Below are 14,338 nucleotides of genomic sequence, written 5' to 3' on the forward strand. Positions count from 1 at the left end.
GGTAAATTAGGGAAAAGCAATGTAAAATGCTTCAACGATTCAGGTCCAACTACAGAACACTTTGTCACAGAGGAGTATTTCCACATACAAATCAGGGGTAACAGATTATGAAACATACAGGAGTCTTACCGTAAAAACAAGTACATATGTCAGTCTTGACAGATCTCTATTACGTACCGATTTTAATCCTTACAAATAAACAGGAAAACCCCATGAAAAACTACTTACTTCAGACAATACATTAGCACCAGCACTTACCCTGTTGAAGAGGCTGTGTATTCGTACTGGGACTTTGACTGGCCGACTGGGTTGAACTATTGGCTGTTGTGGCAGTAACAAGTCTGACATAATGGAACTTGCTTCCAGGTACCTGAATTTGCTGAACATTGGGTGCAGTTGCCAGGGGAATAATTGTCTTAAATTGAGATGTGCCCACTCCTCCTACAGTAATGGTCTGCACTGCTGATTTCACAGCCTGTTAAGCCAACACAGACAGCACAAAGTTACTTGTACAAAGGCAGAGGGAATGTCAGCAGGTTTATTCCTAGGTTGTTACTAACTCTTTGATCCATTTGTATCCTTGAGAAGCAAGTTATCCCTACTTTTTCTTTCAGAAGTAAAATGGATACAGGGAGACTAAATGTCTCTCAGCAGCTCAGAGGAAACTCAGTTCCATTTTCAATGCTCTACAAGAAACACCAGAATAAACTAATATTTACATGAGTAGGGTGACTCAGTCCACTTCCCCAGATACAATGTCTGCCAAAACCACTTCAGGTGACTACAGATAACATTGCTCAGTTTGTATTTAAAAAAAAAAAAAAAAAAAAAAAATCAAGCCTAGAAATATATTCCTACTAATAAAAACACATGGTAGGAACTCGCAGAACTGTTAGTGTTGGACTGTGGCATGGTTTATCACTGTGTGTATAGATACATCCTGTTAAGACAGTTTGCGACTAATACACAGAAATCACTGTGCAGCCCTTGAGAAGGAAACGGAACAGCATCCATAAACTCACAGCTGAAGACATGAGAAAGACGGTACCAGCTGAGAAATGAAAGAAGCAAGAACAATGTAGAGTAAGAAAACAAATCTAAGGAAAAAAGCAAAGAGGGGAAAGAAAGGGAGTTTAGCAGACCTGTGCTTCCTCATAGCTGCAATTCAGTATGTCTGGAATGTGCATCTTTCCACTCTCAAACTACAAACTGATAACAAGTGTTTATTTTATTTACACACATTCGTAAATCTACCAGTTTGATATTGGCCTCTTTATCCAGCCTTGCTGACAACCTGAAACCTTGGTTTATTCCTCCTTTTTCTCCTTCCACCCAACTTCTTTTGGAGCTCAGCTTTTTATTCTCAGTATCTTTTAATCTCAATATTAAACCTATCACTGTCCTTGGTATTAAGTTTTAGTATTAAATTTAGTTGATAGTATGATGTGACTTCATATTAGGAATTTTTCCCAGCTCCCCAGCTTTCAGCAGATACACAAATGAAATCTCAATTTGCACATATTTCACTGGAAATAAGCCCAGTGTTTAAAAAGAAGGTGCTTTCTTGTGATTTTTTTCTTTTATATAGTAAAACCTCAACAACCCTGAGCAATTCAAAATAAGCACTATCTATAAGCATAGTTACAGCTTAAGAGTTATCACAGGGAGACCAGTGCGGCCAAAGTTCCCTCTACCACACAAACTAGTGGCTGCCATCCAAGGACAACTTGGAAAATTGTAAAATTCAAATGCCACTTCTTCCAAGGGCATGCTCTTGAGCCCAGCAAAGACAGGTGAAACCATCACGTTGTGTCAGACAGTTCTCTATCAGAACTTGGTATGCATACCTCACAGCCACCCCTGTTTTTTCACTTTGTGTGCTTGTGTTAAGAGCGACTTAACCTTCTAAAAACTATTTTAATAAGACAATTTTGCTAATTTTACTCTGAAATAAATTCAGATCATACTTGTGTCCACATCCCCATATGAGCATTCCAATTATCACTCGTATTGGTAAGACGAGACCAGCAAAATCTGCCCAAGTCTCTGGTCTTGTGCTGTACATGCAACTGTACCCACTCCCTGCTATATCCACTCTGGTTATTTGTACTCATATGCATCACTTCATGTTTACCAAAACAGGAATGCAATCAAGTAAGATAGAAAAAGATTCACCTCAGATTACAAAAGAGGAAAAAAGTAAAAACTGTAGTTTGCAAGAAAGGTCAGTTTTGTCTAGTCATTCATTAATGCAAATCAATTTATAAACCCCATTTTTCTAGAAATGAGACACAGGAAATTACTTATTTTGAATTCTGTAGGTCTCAGATCATGACGTCTTGCTTACACAGACCTCTGCCATGACAACTGTTGCAAACCTCAGAAACACCTGGAAAGCAGCCTTAGTCAGTGGCACAGAAACACTGGTAGAAGAGATAGAACTACCCAAAGAACTCTTCCTCATGTCATTGTGAGCCTTTCAGTTGACTTGGGAGATTCGGTATACAGAGATGAGAACTTGCATCAAGTGGGGCTTTCCAGGCTGGAAAGCTGCTTTCTAACAGCATGTTCTTGCATGGCTTTGCAATGGTTTGCACCCCTTGACTGAAGATGCTCCTCTTTTTTGCACTGCTTTTGCTAGTTCTTAAGTAGATACCATTACAAGAACACCTTGGGACTGAACACTGCCCATTTGCGGTTCAACACTCGAATTTCCCGCAAGTGATGACACAGAGACATGCGAGAAGACAAAGGAAAGTCAGTCTGTACCTGGGCGGTTGTGTGGTTGACTATAGCCTTCCCAGGGGAGGAGGGCGCTGACTGCTGCACTGTGAGGATCTGCTGTCCTAACGCTACATTCAGTGGGACGCCCACCGTCTTCTGGGGGGAGTTGGGAGGCTGGGAGGCCACTGACACCACTGTTAGCTGCTTGGCAAAACAAAGAGGCAGTTTAAATCTCTGCAAGGGATACAAGACCCTGTACATATACATTCCCCTCCTCATGAAAGTACAGTTCTCCACCACTACAAAGAGTTCTTTCTGTGAACAAGGGCACTGTATTTAATCACGACTCACAGGGGTCCATGTGTGCAACAACAGCAAACATGTTAGAAACTTCAAGGAACTGCTGGTTTCCAGCACCAAAAGGCCCCTGCAGAAAGCCAGTACGGCTTCTGTTTTATTTGGTTTGGGTTTTTTCTCTTTGTTTGGGTTTTTAATGAAACCTGCCCACTGAAGCCAGAGCATTGCCAAGGATGTGTTTTCTGAATAACAGCTTTATAATCAGTACCATGACTATTTCATCATAAATTGAAGTTTTAAAGGAGAGCTATGGAAGAAAAAATAATTAAAGTCTCCCCTTACACTACTCACTCAGCCAAAGCATAAAAACATCAGTATTTTCAAATCTACTTTCCAGATTCTCACAGAAATCCAGTCTCTGACTGCATTTCTGCAGAATGCAGCATTTGAATACTCTATTCTATATAGCCACATCCCTTCCAAGTTTGGTTTTCTACTTTTTGTTCTATTACTTCCTTCTTCATATTTTAAGAAAAATTCCAATTTTTGAAACCATTTGTTTTTGAAAGATATTTAAAATTACTTATTCACAGTAAATAAATTCAGAGTAAAAAAAATGTAACCATAAGGAGTCTTTTCACCCCACTCATTATTAATCTTGATTCTAGTTTTTTTTGCTTTAAATTTCTTGCTCATGTTGCTTCCCTCAGTAATAACTCTCAAACACAAGTCCTTCATTCCATTTGCATAACAATACATAGCTAAAGCATGGCCAAACTAAGAGAATTCTTTACTCTTATGCTAGTTTTTACATATATTTAGTTTGTATGCACCATGCATCTTCCCCTGACCTGACTCTTCCTTTTTCCAGAAATATTCCTCTTCTCAAGACAATTTTATCAAGCCTAAAATACCAGCATCACCATGACACTCATCTGTAAGGGAGCTTACAATAGATAAATTATCTTTCCTATCTACTTCCCACTTGTGCCAGTCTCCAGCTCTGTATTTGTCAAGGATCACCACAAATCTCTCTCACTTCAGGCATGATTAGGGAAGACTAAATTATCTATGTAGTAGCAGGCAGTGGTTACTATGTTCTGACTTATTAACATCATTGAGGTCTCCTCTTAAACAGCCTGTTGACATTTTATGAAGGCATTAAGAAAAAAGACAAAAACTCTCAGCAGTTGGCTAAGAGAGAACAGCTGCTCCTCGAATGGATGCTTAGGGAACGGCAAGAAAAGTTAGGAATGGGAACTTGATGCAGTAATGCATATTTACTTAAAACCACAGTAAGGAAGCCAACTGCAAAAAATTTAGCTTAGGCCATTACTGCAGAGCATTATGATGCACAACAGAGACTCAAATGCATTATGGCTTGCGATAGGAATAGTGGGGTCATAAACAGCTTGTAGCAAAGACACAGAGAGCTCCATTCAGACCATTGTGCAAGACAGATAGAAGGCTGCAGCCAGAATCAGGACCTTACCTTATTAGGGGATTTGAGTGGCGAGATAGCTATTTTATTTGGTGTCTGTTGTGTTGTCGTACTCAAAGATGATCCAATGACTCCGCTTTCAGAGATAGTTATTGTCTTTGGTGGTGTTCCTGGAGCAGACTGTGAAAGAACCCTACCTATAAATAATGAAGATACCATCAGCTCAAGTTATTCCTGTTTACATTAACTTTTAAAGCAAAGTTTTCTCTGCGTATTGTACAATTGTTAATGCTTCAGTGAGCATATCACCTTGTAGGAAAGGACATCAGCAAAATTTAGCAACAAACAATAGCTGGCATTATTGCAAATAAAAAGACACTCCACTTGGTCTTAAAAACCCCCCAAACATACACTGATCTTTCTGTGATATTAAGTTGAAAATTCTTTAAGGCCAGGACAGCATCCCGAGGCGCACAGCCCTCCAATACCCCTGTGCTGTGCCCAAACACCCAGCCAGCTGACAGTTTCCTAGGAACCTCCTGGGCTAATGCCAATGTACAGAAAAAACTGAGCATCCTTTTAAATCCTCAGCCATCAGAAATGAGCTGTGTTACAGTGACCAAAAAAAAAAAAAAAAAAAAAAAAAAAAAGTGTTTGGTCTGTCTATGCTCAACTTTACTTTTTTTTGTCTCCTCTGTGTTGGTGTTTTTTTCACTGCCTAACAGAATATATGACACTTCTATGAAAATGTGGGTGGTGGTGTAACTCTACACGCTATCTGCTTTTACAACAGCAAAACAGGTTAAACGTCAAACCCAGCAGCTCCAATCATGAAAGGTCTTAGGAATATTGCAAAACTCTCAGTGTGGAAAACAGATTTGCCTCAATTATCATTATTTTATTATTATTTTTCATACTTGCAGCTTGACCACTGACAGGTTTGCTCTGCTGCACTTCAGCTCAGACTCGTTTCTGTTACAGCTTCTCTGTCACCCATTCTCTTTGCACTACTTTTATCAAAACAAGAAACAAACACCAGCATAACTTCCATCCAAACCCAGTCAATTGGCACAACAATTAAGTCAACTAGAACTAACAAGAGACAGCATCATCCTTATGGAAAGCTGCCTTCCTCTGAAGTCTATGTGCTCTAAACCAACCTTCACTTTAGTGCAACCTAAGTAGCAGCTGCTGGCAACTATTTGCTCTGTTAAGTCACATGCAACACGAAAGATGTCAGTCTGTGTGAATTTTACCATTTACTGTATTCAATACTTTCTGAGTTTGTTTTTTCTTGGTGACAGCTTTCCCTTTCTCACTATGTCCCCTCTGTACCCCTTGGCATCATGTTCCTAAACAGAATCTGGGTGCTTATATTGACAAGTCTTTTAAATTTACAACTTTCACCTCAGTTTGCAGAAATTCCAGAGCAATTAAAAATTTATCAGATTCATAAAAGCCTGCATACAAAAATCAAAACACAACACACAAATGTAACACCTTCCCCAAAATGATGCCAGCCTCTAAAGCTGGCAAACTGTGCTGACTGTTTAGGATGGCAAGAGGAAAGGCAGATGTTTAAAAAGATTTCTCTCTCCATTAGAAGCATCTTCAGCTCCCAGGTGATGCTTCTCTCACAGGCTCAGGAACCTGTACTCTTGATTTTCCAAGATTTAAAAGCTGGAAATTTGTTTATTTTGTAACATACCTGCTTGTCAGTATTATGTAGGTATGTTTTGCTATGGACATTTCCTTTCAGTCTGGAGGCAACAAACTTAAAAACATGCTCTCCCTAGTACTACTTTTGATGTGGTTCCTTATTGCTTACCAGTTTTCATGTACTGCCAGATGAAAATGTAATGCAGCTTCAAATGGCTCATTTCAAGGTTTTTAATGTCTTTTTTCTTTTGTTAGTTTGTTGTTTGTTTTGGTTGTTTTTTTTCAAATACACAAACAGCTGAACTCATATTTATAAACACGGTGAAGCAATCTTCTCATTCAAAGGTCTGTACATTTAGTGTGGAATTGTTTCAGAAAGCAGCAAAACTGGGGAGTGGGAGAGGGAATCCCTCTTTCACTTGAAACACAAGTCAGGCTTCAGGGTGCAGGCAGCCTGACAACTTAAGGAAATGATTATATTTCAGTCATGTGCCCATCAACATTTTGAATAAGGAGACAGTTGCATTCTTTTTAAACCAGCTCAACTCCCAGTTCTTAGAGGCTTAAAAAAGTCATTTGAATATGTGGAAAAGATTTTAGGCCTACTTGGTTCAGTCAATATGGAAGCAGTTGGAGACATCCTTCAAAGCCCTGAAGATGATTCTGGCTTCCTACATTTGTCCTTTTCAGATAATTTAGACATGTCTAAGATGTTATTGGCATACATGCAATGATGCATTTCACAAGGAACACATCAGTCCCACTGCCATAATAAATGATTGCACTGTGGGATTTTTTTCTTTAAAGGAACACAGATTTGTTTTCCAAAGAGACAACCCATTTCTTATTTGCCTTAATTATTTTCTTAGACTCTTCTGCAATGCTTGTGTTTAAGTAGGTGAGCAACTTAACAGAAATACAGATTTTTTTCCACTTTTTTCCACCCAAACATTTTTCCTGTTATTTGCACGTATCACATTTAACTCCAACAAAAAGCAGATTAAAGTAATGCACGAGCATGTGTCTCCTTTTCCCCCCTGTGTATTTACATAATGTATCTACGAATACTTGTTTTATTGAGTAGCCTTTTCCATGGTACTTTTTTCTCCTCCCCAAGATCTGGAAAGTAAACGTATCCTACAGTAAAAGCAAAATGATCAATTCCACAATCACAAAGATAATTCTAAATGAGTGTAAAGGTACCAACAACTACATTTACCTGCTTCTACCCACAAACTCTCTGCTGATTTCCCCCTGAATTGCTTGAGATACTTTAACAGAAACTGCAGTAAAACCGTTGAGACAGAAAAAATTTCTACAATCATCATCTCTCTGAACAGCTTTTAAAAAATGGTAAAGCAAAACAAGTCAAACTAGTACAACCTGCAATGACTGGTGACACTTGAGTGGTCTGCCCTGTAACAGCTTTGCTATTGATTGGCTTTGCAAAGATCAGCTTGGTGATCACTGGGCCAGAAGTTGGGGTTCGGGTCTTCTTTGCGATCTGAAAGGTAGAGGAAAAAAATAAATCCAAACTAACTTGAGAATTTTGGATCTAAATTACTGTATTGTCAAGTACATTAGAAAATAGAAAAGGCAATACTTGCACACATAATTAGAAGAATAATTACATATCTCACATTTCACGTCCATGTCTCACTATGGAGAGAACTAGGATATCATCCACACCGCTTTAGAAAACCAGCCACCCAAGCAAGATAGCCAAATCCCTTACAGCCTTTTTGTAAGGTACCTCTCTGTGCAAACACCTTCAAGATGCTGAAATAATTTCTTACATATCATTGGTGAATGTTAAATGCACAACTCTCAATATTTGAAACCGTAAAAGTTACTCCTTTTCAGCCAACCATGACAAAATTTGTTAAGTTATTTAAATATGATAACTAGTGGTCTGAACCATCTCTTGACCTATACTGACATAGCAGCACACTTCTACCTTGCAAATGGGGAAACAGCCTTCTGCAACAGTTCTCAAAATATGTGGATCATCAGTCCCTGAAAGTTTTGGGTCCTCACTGGTCAGGAACAAATCAGCTACATCCAGGTACAAGGGTTGTTTGTTTTTTTTTTTTTATTCTTGTGATCCAATCTCCTCAAACACAGCTGGCCCAGGAACACGTAACATGCAATTTAATGTGACAGATTGACTTGAAATTTGTATAAGCAGGGTTTTTTTTAGTCTTAAAAGTCTTAAGACTTTTTTCCATTTTCCACACTGACAAAAATTAATTACCAGATGCATTTATCCTAATAGTTTCTATACCACGGCATCCAGCTGGTTAATAGTTCAATTAAGAGGTTGACTTCTTTCAAAGACTGTTTTAACCTGTTGACTGCAGAGGCTCCTGCTGATGCAGACTATCTCTAGGATCCTCCTCAAGTCCAGGTGAGCCCTGGAAGGTATTACTGAAGCCCTTACACTTACCCAGCCCAAAGGCCAGGCCCACACTGCCTCTCCTCCACCACACAAACCAGTCACGTCTCGTGGGCACCAGCTGCCAACTCAAGCAATGTCAAAGAGGCATAACATGGGCATCCATGTGGCAAGCAACCTCCCAAAGGCGCAGAACCACCTTTGTTACTCAAGTAACTAGCTGGAGAAATCTCACTGATATACAAAGATACAGAGATGACAGCCTGAGAAAGTTGCAAGTGCTTAAATGAAGCAATTGAGCAGGCTGAATGTTATGGTTTCCTACACAAAACCCTGTTTATAGAATTTGCTGACTGAAAATACCTCCTTTACAGTAGAGTAACACCAAAACATTTGAAGTATTTGGTAGCACATAAATTCCTCAGCTGCCCTGCAAAGAGGGCAAATGAGGCTGTTTCAGCTCTCAGCAGCACACTCACAGCACAGACAGGGAAGTCAGGGCTCCCTCATGCTATGGCACTGGAACCCTCCAGTCTGCCGTCGAAAGCCAACACCACCTCTGTATGCCTGAGCTGTGCCCAACCAAGGGAAGCCAGCAATGAGCAGCTCTGACACCAGGCAGTGCTAGAAAACAGACCTTGTTTAAAGAAAACCATGTGCTTCTTCACAGTTAGAGGACAAGTAAGCAGCCCTCAGAGGAAACCTCTACCTCAGGTGAAGGTCATTTACCCTAAATATGCTGCACTTAGGCCACATTAGCTGCTTTATAGGTGACATATAATAGTCAAGGCTTAAAATGAAACAAGAAAAAAAAAAAAGCCACTCTTTTTGGAGATGTATTAACTAAAACCTTGAAACATAAGTTGTTTGAAGAAGGAAGCTTCATTACAGCCCAGTCTGCAAATTTAACTCAAAGCCATTTTAACATTTCAAGGATTCAGTTCTCTTAGCACATGGCTGATAGGTGAGCAGGCATTCTATCAGCAAATATCTTTGTAAATTTGCACACTTTCTAATTTCTGGTAAATTCCCCACATTTCATGTGCTTGTCATTTTTGTTCTGGTGAAATTCATCTTAGCCTGTCATAAGGTATTATTGTAACTCAACTGCTATTGCTTTTGCTCTCTGAAGCAAGGGCAAAGTCTGGCTCAGAATATGATCAACATCCAGCAGGAACAGCAAGCTCTGGGCAACAGCAGTCGTTTCCCAGTAACAGTCAGTAAGTGTGTTTAAATGACTTACGTGAGTACATGTAAAATACTAGCCACCTGTGAACATGAAGTACTTCAGAAAAAAATTCATGATCCTAAAACAATAGCTGGTCACTGCAAGTAGCCCTGCTTCCCTCAGACTCAACTTGCAATATCCTCCTCAGATAAATTCCCTCCTGCTTTTGGGGTAAACTGTCTACAAACAATAGGGTCTAACAAATGAGTGAGTCTCTTCAGGGCTCAGGAAACATGGCAAAACTCAAATGTGGTTGGTTACAGGTGAGGAATAGCCCTTGGCCCCCAAGTGCAGGCCATGTAATCCTACCCTTACTTGCTGCCAAGCAAGCCTTTCTGAGGTTTTTGCCACTGGAGCTTATAACCCCAGCCACATGTGAAAGCCTTCTAGACATCAGTGGGAAACATGCAACCTACCTCAGTACAGACGGGAGAAACCAGAGGAAATAAGATGACAGACTGCTCCTTTGATACTTCAGAAAGAGCAAGTTCTCTGGAGCCTTTTGCCATTGCCTGTACTAATCACAAGAGGCTTAATATTATTCCTCTGCCCATGCAATTAAGATTGCAAAAGTATTTCACGGGGCATCAAGCTCTCCCATAAGAAAGTTATTAAATCTAGAAGCACACACCAACCTCCTTCTCCTTTCAGAAGAGATTTATCTGCAAGCACCTTTATTTAAAGGAAAAATTCATGTCTTCCTAAGCACTCTTCACAGAACAAGATGAACTAGCAAGTTTCTAGAGCCAGACTTTGCTTTCCATTGTTAAATCGTGTTCTGCTCATACAGAAAAAGGAACATGCATACCTTGCATTACTGCTGGATTGAATACCCATATAGTCAGTTACCACAAAGGAGCTAACATACTATAAATCCACGCCCTAGATGATCTCATGGCAGCTTGTCCATGTAACCACACCCTATGTCATGTATATTTGGCATAATATGAAAAATCATGGACTCTAGAAATAGGAGAACAGTATACTTCAAAGAAGATTATGAAATTGAGCTAGGAATAGGAGTTTGCTCTGAGGTTAGGAAGCGCATGAGGTCACTTTCCAAAGATGAGATAAAGTAAAAATGATGGCTTAGCAACCAGTTGTCTTGCCATGTTAGCAACAATACTATGGAAACATAGGTTTAACTACTAAATGCAGAGGCAGTTACCACATCAAGACAAGTTCAAGTTAGACTAGCTTAGTGACAGCAATGGCGATGAGTCTGAAAATCTGGTTGAGAGGCGCCTGCAAGGTCAAACTCCTGCTTAATGCACTTGAAGTAGTACACCAGCAGGCACATCATTATTTTTAAAGCCTGTACACAGGCAGGATCCACTAGCTGAAAGCAGATGCACTTGCCCAGTAGTTTTGTCCACACATCCAAGGCAGTGGTTTCAACTGTATCGGGACAAGCTGCCAAGAGACAGTAATAAACCTCTGGATACAGATGAAGCCCATGGTCCTGTCACATTTTACACCTCACAGCCTCATACCTCTAAAATTGTAGTCAGAGAAGCCAGATTCCAGGGAACATTTGCTCAGCTCTTATCAATTATAACTTTTCTCAAGTGCTGAGATTTCAAATGTCACAATTAAACTAGAGCAAGGCTAATTGAGTTTTTCTAATGACCGGCAAAGCCCCTGCAACAGTGCTGATGTAAGGAGAACTGAAGAGAGCTCTTTGTCAACTTATCTTCTACCAATTCACTTTTCAACACCAAGTCCAATTGTTGTGTTGCCTTCCATCCAAAATACCTGATTCACACAGCCACAAGATACACAAGACCACTGGGAGGCGGGAAGGTATTCACAGCTTCCTTTTTCTACTCACTGAAAGGTTAAGAGGCATGTTCAGGATGATGGGGTGAATGCCCAACTTCATTGTCTAAGCCAGGGACTTGAGGCATGTCGTTCATTATAGGGCAGACCATGAATCTCTCACCTACCTTCATATATCCCTCTCATACTTTACTTTTCCCTATAATTTGTTACAGGGAAAAGCACCATCTGGGAAGTACTAATGTAATAATCTTCCTGCAGTATCATGTACTTATAACCAACCGAAGATTGCCTTGCTTTTCATTTCTACTTTCTCCCCTCCTTATAGGAGGAAAGGAATGATGGGTGTTAACAATACAATCTGTTTTGCAAATGCAAGCAAAGGTTTTATAAAAAGAGACCACAACAAAACTAATTTACTCAAACTGTAATTAACTAGATGCAAATCCATTTGTAACAGTTTCTATTAAGGACCCTATAGAATTCCTAATGACAAACAGCAGAGGTCAATCATAAAGTTACTGTATTTCAGTCACTGATGACACAGGCAATCTCACACAAGCAAAAGCATATCACAGCTAAGCCATTCTCCTTGGTTTCCTCTATTTCTCACTTGGCAGTGAGTAGCTGAAGCCAAGAAACAGGAACTGATCCACTCTTAAACATTCATATTTTGAGTCAGAGCAGAGGCTCTTTTGAAAGCTAGAATGACAACCACATCATTAATGACCAAGGTACAAAAATGAAAAGTCACTTAAGAAAATTGATACATTTCAAAGCCATTATTAAACACATTTTCCACAGGCATGATGTAGTGACAAGAAAAGGAAAATTGGTTCAAGGATCATCTGCAGCTTTAAAACAAACCCTCTTGAGAGTTGCTCACATTTGCTTGCCATGAAATACTAGTTGGGGAACTTACCATTCAGCTAATAATATGCTTAGAAGTTTGTAATTTTTCATGAGCAGCAAATTATTTTTTATAGGCATACTTGAGAGTTTGATTTCTCACTTTGTTTAGACAGTAAAATAAATATTTTTCCATTATAACCTGCATCAAGTTCTATTTTTTCCTTCACTTTCACAAGGTCTTATTTCTGCCAACTGGAACAAAGACACTCACATTTAATTCTGCCATATACCAGATGAAAATCAGACCCTTTGAGTCATAACTCAAGTCTTTTCAAAACATTTTCAGATCCCAGCAGATTCTGTGATTTCAAATATCTCAAGATCCATGCCAGAGATTGGGGACAAGACCTTGAAGTGTCCATCTTACAGCAGCATCTAGTCTATCAGTATCTAGTAACAAGCTTAACTAGATTTGAGGCAGACAAGATTGACCTTTCTGTTCTTTTTCAAATGCTGGCAAGTTTTTTCAGAGAGTTTATTTAAACAGATTAAATGTAATATTAGAAGCTACTATTTCATAAAGGAGTAATGCAGTATACATTTTGAATAAAGAACAGGCATATAGGGTTCAATTCAGTCTTCCTGAAAGCATGTAGAAATTTTTTATAAAATTACAATAATGGGAAAATTCTCTTCAATTTACTCAATTTTAATAGTTCGCTTTCTCAAAGGCAAATCCTAAGTTTCTAGACAGTAGCTAGAGGTAAAGGGCATAAAATGGTAAACGCATCCACAGATGAAAGCACGGGCTAAGAGCAGCATTGTATTTGTTAATATGAGGAATAAACACAATAGCTGAAAGCAACCACTTGTCAGTTTAGTGAAGGAAATGGACCACATCTGCAGCAACAAAATTGTTTTTAGTGTTTTTCATCAGCACAACTCACTTTACCTGTACTGTTTTTAATTGCTGGGTCTGCAAAACAGAAGGCTGGGACGTAGTGTTTACCAGCTGATTTCCTTGCGTCAAAGATGAGACACCAACAACAGGTTTCACTTCTGATCGACCTCCAATAACAACTTTGATCTGCTGGCCTTGTACCTTGGAGTCTCCACCTTGGGCTTGGGACACAGCCTTCTGTGCTTGTGGGAGCTGGTTGTGGGGTAATGCTAAAACAATAGGCTGGCCAGACTTGCCCAAAGTTGTTACAATTAGTTTTTGCCCATCTGGTTTAATATTCTGATTGCCTATTTTAATATCAGCAGTCTTGTTCAGAATAATTTGATTGGCTGATATAGTGACAGGGGTCTGAGCACCAAGTTTATGGAGGCCACTTGGAAAGGTAGGCTTTACTACTGCATTCACATCAGTTTTTGGGGTTGTGTTCACTGTCGTGTTGCCTGAGTGATTGCTGGGTGTGGTAACTGATTCTGTGGTGACTGTGGCTGTGGTTGTAGCTGTGGAGTCGCTGGTGGAGCTTATGCTCACTATTTCTTCCAGTTCTGTTTCCATGGGAATAGAGTCTCCCATTGGCGACGACACGATAACCGCCTCGATGCTGTCGTCTTCCACCAGAGTTATACCGGTGTCCATTATTTCCTCAGGAAGCAAGCTGTTGACTTCCGCTGAAACCACCTCCATTTTAGCAGTTGTGGCAGTGATGACCGGAGCAGGTACTGCAACATTTTAAACAGTTATTGGCTTCCAGAAAACATATATTTTCAAAGCTTTATGAATAACACTACCAAAGAAGAAAATACAGTAGGAGAAATTTTTTCAGACTAAAGGTATTCTGCATGCACAGAAGGGATATCATGGGGAAAAAAAAATAGTTATCAAAACATAACACATAAAGATATCATGGAGAAAAAAAAATAGTTATCAAAACATAACACATTCAGCTGAATTTACTCTCAGAACTTATATCAAACCTCTTCAACATCATCTGTAGCAAGGCACTGA

At 39.5% G+C, this 14,338-nt stretch overlaps 1 protein-coding gene across 1 annotated transcript; it reads right to left on the minus strand.

Annotated features, from left to right (window-relative positions):
* Positions 1-258: 258 nt before the first annotated feature.
* On the minus strand, positions 259-14,049 carry LOC104400268 (protein lin-54 homolog; the record flags this gene model as incomplete). Its single annotated transcript, XM_010010189.1, has 5 exons — positions 13,328-14,049; positions 7,505-7,625; positions 4,514-4,659; positions 2,770-2,925; positions 259-475 (listed from the first exon to the last, which is right to left on the minus strand). Coding segments are annotated over exons 1-5 (1,330 nt in total), but the record flags the coding sequence as incomplete, so codon positions are not given.
* Between the last annotated feature and the right edge of the window lie 289 nt (positions 14,050-14,338).

Source organism: Nestor notabilis, unplaced genomic scaffold (assembly GCF_000696875.1).
Source record: "Nestor notabilis isolate BGI_N333 unplaced genomic scaffold, ASM69687v1 scaffold3930, whole genome shotgun sequence".
Lineage (NCBI taxonomy): Eukaryota > Metazoa > Chordata > Aves > Psittaciformes > Psittacidae > Nestor > Nestor notabilis.